This window comes from Ctenopharyngodon idella, chromosome 3 (genome assembly GCF_019924925.1).
Source record: "Ctenopharyngodon idella isolate HZGC_01 chromosome 3, HZGC01, whole genome shotgun sequence".
Lineage (NCBI taxonomy): Eukaryota > Metazoa > Chordata > Actinopteri > Cypriniformes > Xenocyprididae > Ctenopharyngodon > Ctenopharyngodon idella.
The window spans coordinates 44,606,600-44,625,049 of record NC_067222.1 but is presented as its reverse complement, the minus strand read 5'-3'; the positions used below and the strand labels follow the sequence as shown (position 1 = coordinate 44,625,049).

The window sequence follows — 18,450 nt, the reverse complement described above, 5'->3', positions numbered from 1 at the left end:
TTTTGTAAATATGACTTATATATCATGTACAGCCTGTGTAAGTGTTTGATTCAACTTTTCCCCTCGGTCTAGTGTTATGTAGAAAAATTGCAATACATATTTTACGTAATACGTATTAGCACCCAAGTACCGTGATAGTATCGAATCGGGAGAGAGGTGTATCGCCCCAGCACTTTTTCTTTTCACCTTCACTATATATGTATATATTTGGCGAACGGTGACTTTTTTTAACCGGGTATGCTGACATGTCAAAACTGCCCGGTGCAGATATGTACATTGGATTTGTTTATTATAAGTTGATGCTCGCGTTCACTCTACACAGAGTGTTCGATACTCAGTTGCTCACTCTCTTGACACATAACAACACGGTAGAGAGTATTTCTAATATGTTGGAGCTTTTATTGAAAGTGTCCTATATTTACCTGTAGAGACATGCCTTCATAATCACCTGTAAGAGCTGATGGTGTTGTTTAGGGTTTGCAAAATATGCTGTATTTTTGTGATTCCTCTAGGTGGCGCTAGTGCAGCACAAACTACATAAGTCACCTTTAAACGGTACGGTGCGTCGGCTTAGTAAAAGTCTCAGATCTAAATCGGAGACACAAATAAACAGTAAGACGGCTGTCAGTTTAACTGTAAACCAGAAGTATATTTCCATCTGCGTCTGAGCCGACTTCAGAGACACTTTCACTTCACACTGGTGCCTGCAGAAATGAAACAGCGGAAGCATCAGAAAATGTTATTAAAGCGAACACAGTGACAAAACAGAGCGGCACCAACTCCAACAAGTGAGAGACAGCAGAGTTCACAGCATTCACGCCGCTGACACTTCTCCCAGACGCCCCGGGAGGAAGAAGATGAATGAGGAGAGATACATGTGACTGCAAGAGAGCCAATCATGTTCTGGTGCTGAAATATGGCTTATTCATGATGTTATACAGTTGCTAGGGTGCTCTAAATGGTTGCTAGGGTGTGGCTAGGAAGTTGACAGGCAAGATCTAGGGTATTCTGTGTGGTTACTAGGCAGTTACTAGGGTGTTCTGAGTGCTTGCTAGGGAGTTGCTCGATGGTTGCTAAGGTATTCTGGGTAGTTGTTAGGAAGTTCTTGTCGGTTACTATGGTGTACTGGGTGGTTGCTAAGGCATTGCTAGGCGGTTGCTAGGGTTTCCTGGATGGTTGCTAGAGTGTTGCTAGGCGGTTGTTAGGATGATTTTAGTGGTTTCTAGGGTGTAGCTAGGTGGTTGCTAGGGTGTTCTGGGCGGTTGCTATGAAGTTGCTAGGTCACTGCTAAGGTATTCTGGGTGGTTGCTAAGGCATTACTAGGCAGTTGCTAAGGTGTTCTTGGTGGTTGCTAGGGCTTTGCTAGGTGGTTGCTAGGGTGTTGTGTGGTTGTTAGGTCATTGCAAGTTGGTTGCTAGGGCAAGGCTAGGTGGTTGCTAGGATGTTCTGAGTGGTTGCTATGGAATTGCTAGGCGGTTGCTAGGGTATATTGGGTGGTTGCTACAGTTGCTATGGTGTTCTGGCTGGTTGCTAGGCCATTGGTAGGTGGTTTGCCAGGTGTTCCAGGTGGTTGCTAGGGTGTTACTTTGCGGTTGCTAAGGTATTTTAGGTGGTTACTAGGAGTTCCTATGCATTTGCTAGGGGGATCTGAATGGTTGCTATGGTGACCGAAGGGTTAAACTTACAGACTGAATCAATGAGAATCTGTGATGATCTTTATTGATCCTCCTAAAAAAATAATAATGTGAGATTCAGAGACAATAATAGTGAGGAAAACACCACTAATAATAATAATGATAATAATAATAATAATGTGTGTGTGTGTGTGTGTGTGTGTGTTTCTAGTGTGGATCACGGAGGAGAGTTCATGATGACACCAGGACCACAAAAGTGTAAGTCATCAATCACACAGTTTGAGTGTTTGTTGTTGTAAATGTTGTTGTTGTAAATGTTGTTGTTGTAAATGTTGTTCTTGTGTTCAGACGCCTGTGATCTCACACTGGATCCAAACACAGCATACCCTGAACTCGTTCTGTCTGAGGAGAACAGGAAGGTGACGCGTGTGGAAGAGAATCAGTCGTATCCTGATCATCCAGAGAGATTTGATGAGTGGTCTCAGGTTCTGTGTGGAGAGACTCTGACTGGACGCTGTTACTGGGAGGCTGAATGGAGTGGAGATGATGCTGAAATATCAGTGGCTTATAAAGGAATCAAGAGGAAAGGAGGAGGGAATGACTGTGTGTTTGGACGTAATGAGAAGTCCTGGAGTCTGTACTGCTCTGATCACACATTCAGTGTCCGTCACAATAATAAGGAAACTGTCGTATCTGCTGATTCAGACTCCTGTAAGAGAGCAGGAGTGTTTGTGGACGTGCCGGCCGGCACTCTGTCCTTCTACAGCGTCTCTGACACACACACACTCACACACTTACACACATTCAACACCACATTCACTGATGAACCCCTCTGTGCTGGATTTTGGGTTTATGATTATAACTCTTCAGTGTCTCTGTGTGACATTAAACAACACACACTGGCTGACACACACACACACACACACAGTAAAAAAATTAATTATGCGTAATTACACTAATTATGCGTGTAACACAGTTGATCTTTGACTGTTATTTCCATTAAAGCTGAACGTTTGTCTCTCTGTGCTGTCGTTCATTTCAGTGTTTTACATGTTTTGTTGTTTTAATGTTCAGTTTCAAACACTTTATGAATCTTCATCAAAAGAGAGTTTGGATTGAATCTAATACAGAGGAACTGTTGAGCAGGAAAGTAAACGAGTCTGTGACAATTAATAATATAATATATATAGGAATAAAGAAGGTTTCAAATTAAATAAAGTTCAAATTAAAGAGCCAATCAGTGACTGATAAAGTCATCGCATCACTGCAGCTGCTGGAAGCTCCGGTTGCTATAGAAACAGTCAGTGTTCTGCACACTTTTTTAACACTATTTGAGCAGAAGAAACCACATTTATGACGCAGTTGTTGTCAGATTTCATTGGTGATTTCAAATATGAAATTTAAACAACACACACACACACATCTGGATTTAGCAGAGAGAATCACAGTCTTCAGGAGGAAGAAGTTTCTTCAGTCAAAGAGTTTTTCTGTGTTTCAGTCTAACAGGAAAGAGACACAAATAATCTTGATGCTCTGATGTCACTGGATTGTTGTGTAACATTAATATTGTGTAATAATATTCCTCAGGATGTGTTTTCAGGAGATCATGTCATTTTAGTGTAACAAATAATTAAAAAAATATATATTCTGATTTAACCCTTAAAATGGCAAGAACATAAAATCATAAAATTAATTTATTCCTATTTTCCATCTTATTAGGACACAAATAATACAACACTTCTTCAACACATGCATATATACAGAATATAACAGAATTTTACAAAGAATGTTTAGTTTAAGTTATGAGAGAATAAATGTTTTAAAAATTTGGCTAATATGTAGTAACACACATTCTGTTTTAAACTGATTTATTCCCCCAAACTGGCGACGTATCCTGGGAGATACAAACATTTACAGGCAGATTATGAAAAATGTCAAAATTAAATTCATAATATTTCAACATAAATGTAATAAGCTAACACTCAACAACAACATATTAAACATGTAAGTCTCCTCCAAATATTGTAAATATGTGAAATATGTCAAGTTTTATCAGAAGGTGAGTAGATTTCCCTCTACAGGTGGTCATGTTGTTTTTAAATGCTGCCCGTGAGCTGAACAAAACATTTATGAACAAAGTCAATATATCCAAATATTCACAACAAACACCCTTTCAACATGAAACCAAGAAACGAGACCCAAACTTTCCCTGCTCTGCCCACAGCCTCTCAAATGTTTGTATCCCACAGGATACGTCGCCAGTTTTAGGATTATTTGTTGTTTGAAAGCAACATTCAGAAGCTCTGCTGGAGAAACTGTTTATGAGATTCAATTCTAGACTCTATTTAAATCTGTTTTGACTCTTGCAGCACATTCATTCATTAGAAGCATTTAAAAATTATATATATATAATCGGTTGTATTATTATATAAAAAAATATATATTGAAACTTTATAATAAATTGTATATTATATTTAGTGTTTCTCTTTTCTTTGACAAATGAGAAATGCTCTTAATGAGAAATTAAATGTCTTTTTTATTAAGTACTTTTCTTTAAATATCATTCCTAACATACTTCAAAATAAATGTTTAATGCTGCTGTTATCACTATGCTTTATGTCAGTAATATGAATTAGTTTTCTAGATTTGTTTTAGGTGTAAATAGTATAAATTGCCAGATTAATACTGCTTTCATTGCAGAAATAATACATTTCATTATCCAATAATTATATATTAAAAATGATATTGGCTCCTTTAAACGTGTAAATGTTGTTAGTATCTTTTTTAAGGGTAGATTTACTGTAGTTGAACTATAAATGATGAGTATCTTGCATGGCGTAGAAAACACGAGGGACGTGAAGTCCAATATGAATCAATCTAGATTTAAATTTAAAGAGACAAGACAGTCCATTCATGACCTGTCGTTTTATTCTTATCCAAAACGAGGTGATGTGAACATTATGAGCGCTAAAACTCTCGTGTAAAGTCTGTTTCATTCATACTCGAAGCCAGAGGGCGCTCTCTCTCTCTCTCTCTCTCTCTCTCTCTCTCTCTCTCTCCACCAGCTATTCGCTGTAGCAGCAGTTGAACAAAAAGCAGAAACGTTTTGACTGATGAAACGTGAAGACGATTGTGACAATATATGGTTTATGTGTGTGTTTTAAAGCCAACTCAAGATATTTATTGACAAAAAAGTATATGAATAATGCAGTGCTTATTGATAGACTTTTTAATGTTTTTGAAAGAAGTCTCTTATGATCACCAAGGCTGCACAAACAGTAATATTGCGAAATATTACTATTACAGTCTTCAGTGTCACGTGGTCCTTCAGAAATCATTGTAATATGATGATTTGCTGCTCAAGAAACATTTATGATTATTATCAGTGTTGAAAATAGTTGTGCTGCTTAAAATTGTTGTGGAAACCATGATGCATTTTATTTTTCAGGATTCTTTGATGAATAGAAAGTAACAGGATTTATTTGCATTTATTACATTTACTTTTATTAAATTTATTAAAGCATTTATTAAATAGAAATCTTTTTTTTTTAATATTATACACGTCTTTACTGTCACTTTTGATAAATTTAATGCATGCTTGATGAATAAATTTATTAATTTCTTTCTTTTTTTAATCTTACAACAAATGTTTGAATGGTATCATGGTTTCCACAGAAATATGAAGCAGCACAACTGTTTTCAACATTAATAATCATAAATGTTTCTTGATCATCAAATCATCATATTAGAATGATTTCTGAAGGATCATGTGACACTGAAGGATCATGTGACACTGAAGACTGGAGTAATGATGCTGAAAATACAGCTTTGATCACAGGAATAAACTACATTTTACTATATGTTCACATAGAAAACAGTTATTTTAAATTATAATACTATTTCACAATATTACAGTTTTACTGTATTTTTGATTAAATAAATTCAGCTTTGGTGAGAGAAAGAGACTTGTTTCCAAACTTCTGAAAGGTACTGTATATTTTTGATCATTTGCATTGTGTAAAATCCATGAGGACTTCATGCACAAGTGTTTGTAGTACATAAACCAATCATAAAATTGCCATGAAATATTGGGAAAAATATTATAGATATCAGTGGTTATTGTTCAGCAGCGATTTCTTACTTAATTAAAAGATAAAAAATAAAATGTGTCAGTTAGACAAAGGTCAGATAAAAACTGGTATTACGCCTGACATTTCTGCCCCCCTCACTTCTGAAATGATGTCTGTGTCTCTCATATCTTGTTGTGTGATTCTGCAGTTCAGTCACTGTTTCTCCAGCAGTGATTGTTGCTTTAACAGTCTTACTTTAGTCTTTTGTACAGCATTGTAAGAAAGCATTTGCCATGATGACCATGAACTGTAATCTCTCTCCTGGTTTCTTTTCCAGTCCTCAAGCATGATTGTCTCAAATAATCTGATCTGTCTGGAGGTTTGATCCACTCAGTCCAGCAGAGGGAGACAAACATCATTCAGACAGAAGACAGAAAACATGAGCGCGACTAACCTGCCGTCACTGAGGGTCGAGTGAGTGAATTCATCTCGTTCATCCTCTGGCTGCTCAAACTCCAGACTAGATCTGCTGTGTCTGGAGAAAGTGTCTCACTAACAACACTATTCATTCTCCCACAGCTGTGAAATACTTACAAACGCCTCCATCCATCTCCTGTAATGTTGGGAATGGAAAGATATAGAAGTACAGGTGAAGCATGATGGATTTAGATGCTGCATAACCAGAGCCATTGTTTAAATTTCCTCTCTCTGTCACAGTCCTGCTCATATACGAACACCGACCCAAACCAACAGCACTAACACAAGAGTCAAACTCTGCTTCTGTGTCAATGTCCATTCAACCAGGTAAATATCATGAGATATTTAACGCTTTTAAAAGTGAGAGGAGAGGATGTAGATTATCATTTGAATAATCCAAACAAATCATGTTATTTCAAACACAGCATCGCAGATGTAACTCTTATGTTCATATTGGACCAGACGTGGAGTGACAGCCACAAAACCCAATGTCTGTCTAAACAAAACAGCACGAGTCTGACCATTCAGATGAGACCGAGAGAAAACAAGATGAAGAGAATGAATTTAAGTCCTCAACTCATGAACATTAAAAACATCTTAATAAACATCCTAAAATCTTAAGGTAAGTAAAGGGCTCTAGTTAATGTAAGACATTGTCGTTAGCTGAATATTCAAACTAACCTGACTCAACAGCTTTTCTTAAATCTCTTTAAAGAGGTGAACGTGTGTAAAGATCACGTTAAAGCGCAGCGTCTCAGCATGAGCTCCTGTATATGGTGTGTGTGTCGCTGCTGCAGTGGAAACTCACTCAATAAATGCTCTATAAATGTGTTTGCGGTGAGCAGCATCTCTGACAGACACACCCTTGAGCTCCTCCATGATCTTCTACTCCATCTCACAGCAGCTGGACTCCTCGTTCACCCAGAAGTGTGCTGTTGCTTTATTTAGATTTCATTTCTAAACCCTCTTCAGACTAACAGACCCAACAGAGCAGGACGAGACCGCAGTTAAAGAGCCTGAGAAATACAAACTAGAGCTTTGTGGCTTTTAGTCCATGTCTGTTAGTTTTGAAGACATTTATATGCTGGTGTACTCCAAAACAGACAAAATCATCTTTTTGCACATATATTTAAAATTACTAAAGCCAATAAACTATTAAAATGATGGCTGTGCACCACCCAACTTCCTGTTCAATAGGATCCATCAACACAAGACAGAAAAATTTCTTTAAAAAGAAATCAAAATAATATTTATTACACTTGTACAATAACACATAAATATTACAACCGATTGTTTTTATACGCCATCATGAACACAGATGACACAATATAACACTGTTTCTCTGGCACTGAGAAGAATATCATCATTTATGACTGACATCAGGAACCTCACAAGAAATATCAATATGAAAACAGTACAATAGTTTCATAACATCAGCAACATGAACCATTTAAAACAGCACTTTAATAGTGATACTTTGGTTAACTGACTAAAAACTAATGTAGTTCTCACTGATTTACAGCAGTATTTGGATGTTATGAACAGAGAATGAAGCTGCAATCGTCTTTTCCTTCCAGTTTGAGCTTTAAGGAAACTGAAATAACCCTGTCTGGACCACAACTATTTCTCATGAAACCAGAAAATGACAGACGGACAGATACTAAATGAAAATAAAACACTGGTAAACAACGGTTTAAAACATCTGGTAAACTATGTTACATTAAAGATAGAAAGAAAAGTGTGAAATAAACACTATTAATGGAAGATATCAACATATTATTCTGGCCTTTTGAGACAAAGAGTTTGCCAGCAGAAACAAAAACAACTTAAAAAATAAAAAACATTAAATAATCCAGTTGAATTGCCTTTACTTTGGTTTCAGCAAAATATTTGAGTTCCAGATTTGTCTGAATGGATCAATGAGGAAAATCAGCTCAATGATTGAGTCAAGAATCCAGACGAGTCTGTTGTGTTTCTCAGCATCTGGTGATGAAGTTCCTGGATTCGGTTTTGGCCACCAGTAATCGGAGCGAATCGCTTGACGTCCGGATGAGTTCTCTTCCACTGTCAGGAAAAGAAGGAGCAGGGGAGGGTTATTCGGTCAGTTTCAGTGTCAAGAACGTCCATCATCTCATCTGTTAAACCTTAAATCTTATAATGTGAATCTAATGTTCAGAACATGTTCAAGTTTCTTATTTCAGAATCAGAATGAGCTTTATTCACCAAGTGTGTGCAAACACAATGAATATGTTGTGGTTTTTCAGGATTTCTGGGTACAAACATACATACAGGACATTATTTCTCTCCAAAATCAAAAGAAAGAAGTAAGATATTTCGCTTAAAGATAAAGAAAGGTAGTCCTGCCTATGATTGGGCCATATCACTAAAACAATACAATATTTTTCAGCTTTTTTCACATTATTCTATATATTTGCTCTCAAATGGCTTATGGGTGGATATCAGAGGATCCATTATTTCAGCCAAACCAGGAAAAATCTAGTTATCTATAATGTGAATAGGAATGTTTTTTTAATCATTGGAGACAAAGAAGAAGTATTGTAAGGTAAAATGCCACCCTTCAGCAGCATGTCAGATGTTGTTCACCTGTGGTAGTCCACGCCCACCAGACTGACTCCATTCACAGCGAGGATTCGGTCGCCCGCTCTGAGTCTCTGGCTGAGGGCTGCTGGGGAATCTGGCACCACTGACTTCACGTAGATCCCACTCACTCGCAGGGGAGTTTTCTATCACCAACAAGCCCAAACAAAGACAAGACTCGAGATTAGCGATGACTAGATGAGGATCCGCAGCAACAGGAAATGATTAGTTTGATCCCCGCTGTATCACCCTAGTGGTGCATTTGTTTGAGAGCGTCCTGAGTCACATGATGTTTTATTGTCTCTGAAGGCTTAACCACACAGTCATCAGGTTCTTACTTCATCTTATTGTTAACATCAACCTCAATGTCAGTGCAGTTCTGGGAAACACAGGAGATCTTCTCACGTTCAGTCAAGCTCTGGACTCATTGTTGCTTCAGAAGACGATCGGTGTGGCTAACGCAAACCCATCCATCCCCTACTGAGCAGCTTCTCGTAAAACATAACCCCCCACACGTGCACCTCATAGTGAACACTTAAGTCAGCAATTCCAAGTCATTTACAGGGCCAAAGTCTCTGAGCAAGTGAACAAAGAAGCTCTAAGAAACTATGACTCTGCTCCAAACCCTAGTGAGCTGCCATGTAGGCAGTATTTTAAGGCCTCACAGACACACTCATGATGCAAAATCTGTTACAAAAGGTAGGCAACGACACTGTGCTGCCGTCCAAGATATCTTTGACTAAAACCAAATTCCAAGGAAGCAACACATATATTCTTTTGCAGAAAAGACAATCCCATAATGCACTGCAACATGTTCAGTGAACGAATCTAGCTAGATATTTGATGAAGCGAGCTTATAATTAAACAAAATAGACCTATTTTACCCAATACATGTTTATCATAAAAGTGATCATGTCTCTTCAGAAGACTTGAATTAAACACTCAATTTATATGGATTCCTTATATGATGTCTTTAAGGTTTTGAAGCGTCAAAGTTTTGGGTCAATTGACTTTCAATGGAGGGACAGAAATCCCTCAGTTCACTAGTTTTTGAAACAGATTCTTCATGTCCGGATCTAGTGTATCCTCTGTTATATTTAATCATAACAGCTGCTGACTGGTCTAGTTTTGAAGGTGTTGAAAAATAAAGTTGTGCAGCAAGCTCAAATTACATTACAGTTTGCTTTCGCCATGGTTTACTGTACAACCGTGTGTCTACAGAGAAATGGACATTAAATACCTTCTATATATAAAACAGGGTCATTTCAACAGCATGATCACAATGAAGGAACAACTATTGAAGTCAATATGCTAATCAACTCATCAGAGGGACCATCATTTATTCATCTGCTTCAAATGTTACATCATCTACAGTAAATAGAGAGTGAGTATCAAACAAAACATGTCCAGGTCATTTTCCTGCTAAATTCTCATTACCGCAACACACAAAAATCTAATTCTCATTACCGTAATGCGTCCCAACCATAATGCAAGTATTCCATGCATACAAAACAATCATATACTGTGCACAGTTTACATACTATATCCAGTAGTAGACAAGTATAGAAAGATAAATAGAAAACAAAAACAGGACAAAGATAATTCTCACCATTCCATCCACCAGTGCCAGACCAAGACCATGAGGTCCTTTCATCAGCTCTACGGTGAACACTTCATCTCTATCATCCTCATCTTCCTCTTTTCTTTGGTCTGTGTTTCCTGCGAGGCCGTTCTTTACTGAGAAAACAACATCAAACGCATCACATTATCAGAATAAAGGTTGTTTTTAGGACTATCAATATTATTATCATAGTGATTATTTCATGAAATTAGAGTCAAAATGAAATCAGAATTGTAGGTCATATTGAAAAGGTCAAAATTCACCCATAAACTAGTGAACGGACTGTTTCTTTCTTTCAGATTTTCACAGGTTTGGTTTGTAATAAACATCAGACAGTTCTGCATAATGATGATACAAGTATGACCATTTTCATGTTCCCATAAAGATCTTCTGCTGTGGGCTGGTGGACACACAAAGGGCTTTCCTCCAGCACTCGGCCACCCGGCCCGCGTCCTTAACAATGCCTGTCCCGATTAAGATTCCAGCAAGCAAGCCAACTGTAAATTCCCATGATGCTTTATCCATTGCTCTTTTTTCTCCTGACATCACCACCTCTCTGTAATTCTTTAACCAGATTATAGGATTTGTGCCACTACCAAAAAAAGTGGGATGTATTAGTGGTCAAAACTAGTGAGATCTAAGAAGAGTCCCTTTGATTGGGAAAATCCACACTAGTCTTTAGAAAGAGGAGGCGGGAAACCAGTGGGAACAGGAGGCCACATGTAGAGCTCTACCTTATATAATAAATGTACAAATGTCCATATTTTCCATATTCTAGTTTAGACACTACTTTAGTTCATACTTTATTATAAAAAAAAAAAGTTTCAGCTCTACATTCTGATTGGACTGCGTTTAAAAGCCAATGTCGACATAAGTCTAATGGGTTTATAACAACATGAGGGAGAGTAAATCATGACAGAATTTTGATTTTTGGGTGAACTAACGCTTTAAAAATGACTTAGTGGAAGAAATATTTTAATTATAAAAAATTAATTATTTATTGAATATTTCTGCCATTTACCATGCAGCTGTTGCTGCTGTTTTATAAATGCAAAAAGTCATACAAGGCTGTGCACTATATTTAACCACAGGTAAAATGAATTTACATACTCAATGGTTTTCTCAGGATATTCTCTGAAGTAATTTTTTAGCACCATGTACATATCACAGTATGTCAGTATATCAGTTCTGAATAATAACCTGATCCCAACATCAGTTACAAAGACCGGTTCTTCACTGAGCTCACCTGACCATTGCTCATTTTATATATATTACGTGTGGTAAAAGCATTCTGGAGAGGAGGAGGAGGAGGGCTGGTTTCCAGCTTCTTCACCCGCTGCAGCCAGAACACACAAACCCAACTCCACATCAACACCAGCACCTCCCTTACGCCTCCAAAGACAATACACCCTGCCTTTGAGATCAGGGAACACGCTACGGGGTGAACATGTCTGAGATATTTCTCAGAGTACGGCTCACTAACAAATAGAAGACAAGTAGTACTAGTGCTCCAGCTCATTTCATGTAGGTTTAAATTTGTGCTGGTTACCTTTCCTGTGCTGGCGTGCTGTCTGCTGTGCCGTCCCCTCCAGAAGGCTGGCTTCCAGCTCAGCTTGGTCTAGATTCTGAGGGGTGTTGGGAGGCGTAAGCAGGCAGGAGGGGTCGAGGGCCAGACTCTTGTGGTAGCCCAGGCCTGTACTTCCAGACAAGCTGTTTTGGAGCTCCAGACTCTTGAGTTTCTGGGTCAGGACAGCCTCACATGAGCTCAGATTGCTGTGAGTCTCCCGAAACTGAGGAGGTGTCCTGGTGACAGGGTGTTGATCTGTTGCCTCTGAATCCTGGCAGGTGATTGGTTCAGATGATGTCTCTTCATTCAAGATACTGCAGGAGCCCTGAATTAATCCAAAATGTGAAAAATAATTATTAATCCAAAATGTGAAAAATTATTATCAGCCCATATTTCAAGTAATGTTACATTTATTTGTATAGCACTTTCAGAATATGCATCATTTCAAAGCAGTTTTGTAGAAAGTCGTACTGTTATGTCAGTAATGTCTTAGTGCTTTACCATAGAGCAAGAGATCTTGGACGATATGACAATATAAAACAGCGAAACAGGTGATCCTCTGGATTTAGATCTATCTATATTGTATTTGTAGTGTTGTCTACCACATATGTCAGTAGCATAATGACTCAATGGCAGATTTAAAATATAAATAATGGTCATTTTGTTCTATCAAGAGATTTAAATGTTGGTCGGTTTTGTTCTATTATGAGATGTAATGCTTTTTTGAATAATACCTTTCATGCAGTTTGTAATACAGCTGTTTGTGAAATTAAAATGGTCTGCAAAGTTTTAAAGATCAAAACGCATGAGAGTTATCATCTCCGAAAAGAAAGAACCAATTTGAAACTGCTGAAATGAATCGCCAGTCTCACTTCCTGTTCCTTCCTAGTTAACAACGTAACAAATTTGCATAATGCCAGACTATGGTCTTCAATGACTGTCACTGTCACCCACCCTCAAACTATGTTGTTGTAGCTCAGGCCTGGAAGAGTTTGATTCAACTTCTCAACGTCAAGAAGGCGCTGTTTTCAGCACAGTGAATCACCTTGCATGAAAAGATGAGGACTCGCGCAGGAATTGATACGGTAAAACTGACGCCATCATTCAAGTCACTGTGTATCAAGTGCCTCTGGAGTTGAAACTCAGATGTGGTAATGGCTGTTTCATTTCCGACACGCATTGTAAGCAGTAGACCAATCACAACAGACTGGGTCATCTGACCAATCAGAGCAGATTAGGCTCTTGGAAAGGAGGGGTTTAGAGAGGCTGAATTCCATTTGACCGTTTTCAGACTCTTTAAAAAATGAGGTAATGTGCAATGTATATTATGAGAAAGTACATTTTTGAGAATTTTTTTTGACCTTGGATGCATGTAAACCAATTGTAGAAGACCTCAAAACAAAATTAGGAACCTTTAAAATAGTTCTAAACCCTTCAACTAACCATTGCAATAAATATCTGTGCATTTTCTGTGGTGTCAGTAGGGAGTTAACAGCGTGGAGGAGGTTCACCTGTGAGGGCTGATGATCAGACTGTGTCTGGCTGTCTGGGAGAGACTGGATAAAGTCCTGCAGATGCTGCAGTGGAGGGAACAGCCCTGGCTCTGTGATGGGATTTCCCAGCTCCAGATGAAAGATGCTGCTGGGCAGGATTAGAGGAGGATGGTTGTCGAAACTTTCCAGGATATTAGCTAAGACAAAAAAAATGTTTGCTGTCAGGCACAGAGAATCTCAGAGATAATTTGAGTCCTTTATATGTAGGCCTCCCCCTGATAATGAATCGCCCACTGCTAAAATGGTCATGAAAAGGTATTTCAAACTACTTTTTTCTTCTAAGTGAAGAAAAAAAAAGAACTTTGCTGTGAGTATATCAGGACCTTAAAGGGTTAGTTCACCCAAAAATGAAAATTCTGTCATTAATTACTCACCCTCATGTCATTCCAAACCCGTAAGACATTAGCTCATTCTCTTCCATGTCAGACTACTACACTATTCGTGTATTAAACACATTGTAGCTCTTCCGGGTTCTATGTCGGAACGGTGGCTCAGTATTGGCTGATCACGTGAGCAGCACGACACATGCGTGATGCTGACACAGGAGCCGGCCAATAATGAGCCGGCATTCTGATGTAGAACCTGGAAGCGCTGCACTGTGTTTACAACTTGAATATCAGAGGAGACTGACATGGATGAGAAGAAATTGTTGAATCAACTTGTTATTTTTTTTTTTTTTTTTTTGCGCACAAAAAGTGTTCTCTTTGCTTCACAACATTAAGGTTGAACCACTGTAGTCACGTTGACTATTTTAACGATGTCTTTACTACCTTTCTGGGCCTTGAAAGTGGTAATAATGTTGCAGTCTATCGGAGGCCAAAAAGCTCATGGATTTCATCAAAAATATCTTAATTTGTGTTCCGAAGATGAACTAAAGTCTTACGGGTTTTGAACAACATGAGGGTGAGTAATTAATGACAGAATTTTCACTTTTGGGTAAACTAACTTTAAGACAAACCTTTTAAAATACACATTAAACACTATTATTCACTAAAATGTTTAAAAACAGAAATAGTTCATAATATTGACAAGGCTGTTGGTGTACTATATTTTGGAACTAACAATCAAATGTTTCTGTTCATCTGTGATTAAAGGATGACGTGTGTGTGTTCATATTTGAGCTCACAGGTATGGAGGGCCGCCGCTGCATCCTCTGGAGACGGGGTCCAGCATGGAGGGCACGTACGGGCTGTGTTGTACTCTCTCAGCATATGATGCAGCTGTGCAGGGTTCAGATGAACAAACTCAGCTCTCAGAGTGGACCATGAGGACTGTAAACACACACAGATGCATAGAAGAATGAAAAAAAATCACATAAAACTATAAGCAGTTTTTGGGCCCAACTGGATTTCTCAGCACAGTTAGCTAACCGTATTCAGTACAGGAGAAATGTGCTGGTAAAATGTATTTAGGGATGTGTTTTCTCCCAATTCGTCACATACATTCTACTCTTGATTTTTTTGCAACACCACAATGGCCACAAAATTGTACATGGCTTACAAGGCTTTTGGGAAACAGCCCAGCATGGTTTAGCAACGGTAACTGTTGGTGAAAAACTGTTTTCAGTTAGTGTACTCGTTCACACATCTCACATATCAATTTAGATGAAATTTGTGTAGTCTGCATAACAATGAAATGGCATTTTTTTTAATAACATCACCTAAAGGGAGAATGTACAAAGAAAACAACAAAGGACCCAAGACTGAGCCTTGTGGTGTACCCTCCTTTACCATCAAAAAGATGTTTTACACAAACACATTCACACAAACAAACTGGTAGAATATAAACTAGACTACTGCCTGTCCAGAAATGGCAAGAAAAACGTGATCTAAATTGTCAAACGCAGCAATTAGTTCAAGTAATAACAGCAGAGAAATGCAACTCTGGTTAAATATCATGTAGTCTGAATGTTTTAGTACATTTCTATGCAGTAAGGAGAATAATTGGGTGGACAGTATAGTATTTTGACTATTAAAAAAATTGAAATAGGTAAATAATTATTCATTTCACAAGGGTACATATCATTCTCTGACAAGACATGCCTTGCTTTGACAAGCAAACTCTATTGTCAACCAAACAAACATTAAAATACCACAAAGGAAATAAAGCGAAAACACTAGCTCACAAATGTTTTTTTTTCATTCTTCTTTACTGGTTTCTTATGAATAGACAATCTAAATAACAGAGTAGTGTTTCTTCTGTGTCCAGAACAATATAACATCCAGTCCTTGTATGTAATTAAACCAGTCTCTTCACAAAATGATTTAGGAAGCAGTGGCTGGGAACAAATATTGTACAAACTCACTAGAACAGAACTGCTGAACCTGGCAGGATATGTTTGGCATTTCCTTACGGTTTCAGCTTAGTTTCATTAAACTGAGAGTTTATTTAAAACTTTAAGACTACAACTTCCAGGGAGTTCAGAAACAATGTAACTGATATAGAGAATAACTCCGTTTGGAGTGACTTTTACAGCATTACACACTAAAGACAGTAGAAAACACGAATGCATTAACTTATTTCAAATATGTAAGAAACTATTATAATGGTTGCATGACGATTTTACTGATAGTTACTTAATTAAATATAAATGAAAGTAATGAAATATGTTTATGATGAATGTAAGGAGAAAAATACAATGTCAGGAGCACTATGATAAGTTTGCAAACATTGCTAAATATTATTTCTTACTTTTTTATTTTGATTATGGGAAGAAATGTCACCTGGTAAGATTCACCCTTATACCCTGAAATGCAACATTAGAGATTTTTCATAAATCATTTAGCTGCTGCATAGAAATTTTTAAGACGCCTCAAACACACGTGATGGGTGGTGTTACATGAGTCTGGGAACGGCTGTGATCTAGTCGCAGGACTCACTCTTGGCTACTAAAGCCACAACACAGTCGTGTGCATCAGAAGTATATGTTTATGAGTAGCTAATTTTATCCAGCTGCATGTGCAATTTATTTGCGTTTCCCATCTATCTGTAGCCACGTCTGGAATAAGGTACCTGTTTTGTTAATCTGACACCAGTTTCTCCTAGGATTTGACTGTAAAAGGGTTAAACAAGTAACAAGTCCTATGAGTAAACCAGGTCTGGTGTAGATGTTGGATTTACAACAACAACAATGACAAAAGGCTTGGTTCACCATTAAAAAAATATTGCTCAGGGACCTAAAATTAAACGTAATGGACATCTATCAAATTTGTTTCAGATCTTTCTCATATACTTTCTTAAAAAATACACTCAAATGAGATAAATGACAAAGAATGTGAATGTGGAATGTGGATAATTTGATGAGAAATGTTGGAGATGTCTGATGCAGATTTTGAGTATGTGACAAATCTGAGAGAGCACAGTTTAAGAGACTGTTGAGAGAACTAGAGTCTTGTGTCATATTGTCATTTTTTCTTTGCGTTAGACACCCACAACAGCAACAGGCTGGGCTGGAGAGTCAGAATGGCTGTCCCAAAATAGATGGATGGAAAAGGGGAAAATACATCTGCAACTGTGAGCAGAAATGGATGTTTTGCAAACCACAAACTGTGCGCTCATGCCATGGGTGGAAACTTAACAACCAGTCTCCTAGCAACTTTGACATGCAACCATTGTTTGTTGACAGATAGAGGAAGTTAACATTCTCTAATTGCACACTGGATGATACTGACAGACACATACTGTCTCAACAAGTGCTACATGTGATAATATTATTAGCCAGCAAAGTACAGTTCCTCAAGACAAACTTTGATGTTGGCTTGAGCTAAAAATGTTAAATTTATACAGCATATGGGTTAGATCGATTGATTTCTAGTGTGTTCTAGTGGTTAGTACGGTTGTCTGTCTGGTAGCTATTGTGTTCCAAAGAGGTTGATATGGTGTTTTTAGAATACCTTTTTCACACTTACAATTGTTAATCCCGGGTGATTCAAAATCCTAAGTAAACTATTCCTTGACAAACACGCAACCAGTATAAATTACTGATTGTCCATCTGTGGAAATGTGTGAAACACTGCTGAACCTAAAGTTAAAATTCACCTTCACTCAGGGATTAAAAAGACGTTAGCCCAGAGTCACAGCCTGTTTATACAAACACAAAAACTCGCATGCAATTTGTCTGTTCAGACCAATTCGTAGCAAACAGCACTCTCTCTGACAGTAGGTGGCGCTTAAAGAAAAGCACAAAACCCCACTTAACTCAGTACACAAAGCGTCGCCACGCTGTAGTTTTATCTAACAGTAGTGACTTTGGGCACGTGACCAAAATGTAGCGTAAAAAAGTCTTAGACAGACAGGAACAGAGAAAGTCCAATCAAAAATAAAGCATACAGTGTTAGTTTAAGACTGTGCTAAGTTTGGTAGATTAAAGTCTTAACCCAAACTTGTAAAGTAACAATATGCTGGCTTATGAATATGGATGCGGGATAGAAGAAGTGTGTTTAATTGTATTAAATGTGCACTTGTACTATAGTGTACTTCAAATTTTAAAAGAATATTTTATAAAAACTGTACTTGCAGATGATATAATATTAATGAAATAAAAGGGTACTTAAGTGAACTTCAAGAGTTTTATCACTATGCACACACCTTTTAAAAGTTCACTTTAAAGTTAGTAAAGTTTTACTTCAAAGCACATTTAAATCATTGTTTTATTAATCTTTAGTCAGAAGTACAGTTATTTTGATGTGTTGACTGACACACTAAAGCACATGTGAAGTACTTGATTATCATTTTAACTGTTGTAAAGTTAATATATTTTAAATGTACTAAATTGCAACTTCGTAATTTCAAATGTGTAATTACAAATATATTTAAATACAAGTTTCAATATAAATAACATTAAAATATATTTCAGTTTACAAAAAAATGCTTGCCAGTACATTCAACAGTACGCTTTAACCATATTTCAAAGACAATTGAAGTAATTATG

The 18,450-nt window shown here is 37.5% G+C and overlaps 2 protein-coding genes across 29 annotated transcripts in view; one reads left to right on the top strand and one right to left on the bottom strand.

Annotated features, from left to right (window-relative positions):
- Positions 1-2,656, top strand: part of LOC127509550 (NACHT, LRR and PYD domains-containing protein 12-like) — a 238,303-nt gene extending 235,647 nt beyond the window's left edge. For 13 of the 20 annotated variants that reach the window (XM_051888366.1, XM_051888359.1, XM_051888364.1 and 10 more), the window contains 2 exons: positions 1,846-1,892; positions 1,983-2,656. In XM_051888366.1, coding sequence (XP_051744326.1) covers positions 1,846-1,892; positions 1,983-2,584 — 649 coding nt within the window. In that variant the 3' untranslated portion in view covers positions 2,585-2,656. The remainder of the gene's footprint in view (positions 1-1,845; positions 1,893-1,982) is intronic. The other 7 variants (XM_051888379.1, XM_051888375.1, XM_051888376.1 and 4 more) reach the window with 2 other exon arrangements.
- Positions 1-18,450, bottom strand: part of radil2a (Ras association and DIL domains 2a) — a 206,282-nt gene that overhangs the window by 162,778 nt on the left and 25,054 nt on the right. For 2 of the 9 annotated variants that reach the window (XR_007929276.1, XR_007929275.1), the window contains exons 11-16: positions 14,647-14,791; positions 13,479-13,657; positions 11,950-12,292; positions 10,389-10,516; positions 8,786-8,925; positions 7,569-8,245 (exon numbers count right to left, since the gene is read on the bottom strand). Coding sequence is in view for 7 of the 9 variants with exons in the window: in XM_051888383.1 (XP_051744343.1) it covers positions 8,158-8,245; positions 8,786-8,925; positions 10,389-10,516; positions 11,950-12,292; positions 13,479-13,657; positions 14,647-14,791 (1,023 nt within the window). In the remaining 2 variants the exon portion in view is untranslated. Of the gene's footprint in view, positions 1-7,403; positions 8,246-8,785; positions 8,926-10,388; positions 10,517-11,949; positions 12,293-13,478; positions 13,658-14,646; positions 14,792-18,450 lie in introns of those variants that run through there. The other 7 variants (XM_051888385.1, XM_051888386.1, XM_051888384.1 and 4 more) reach the window with 5 other exon arrangements.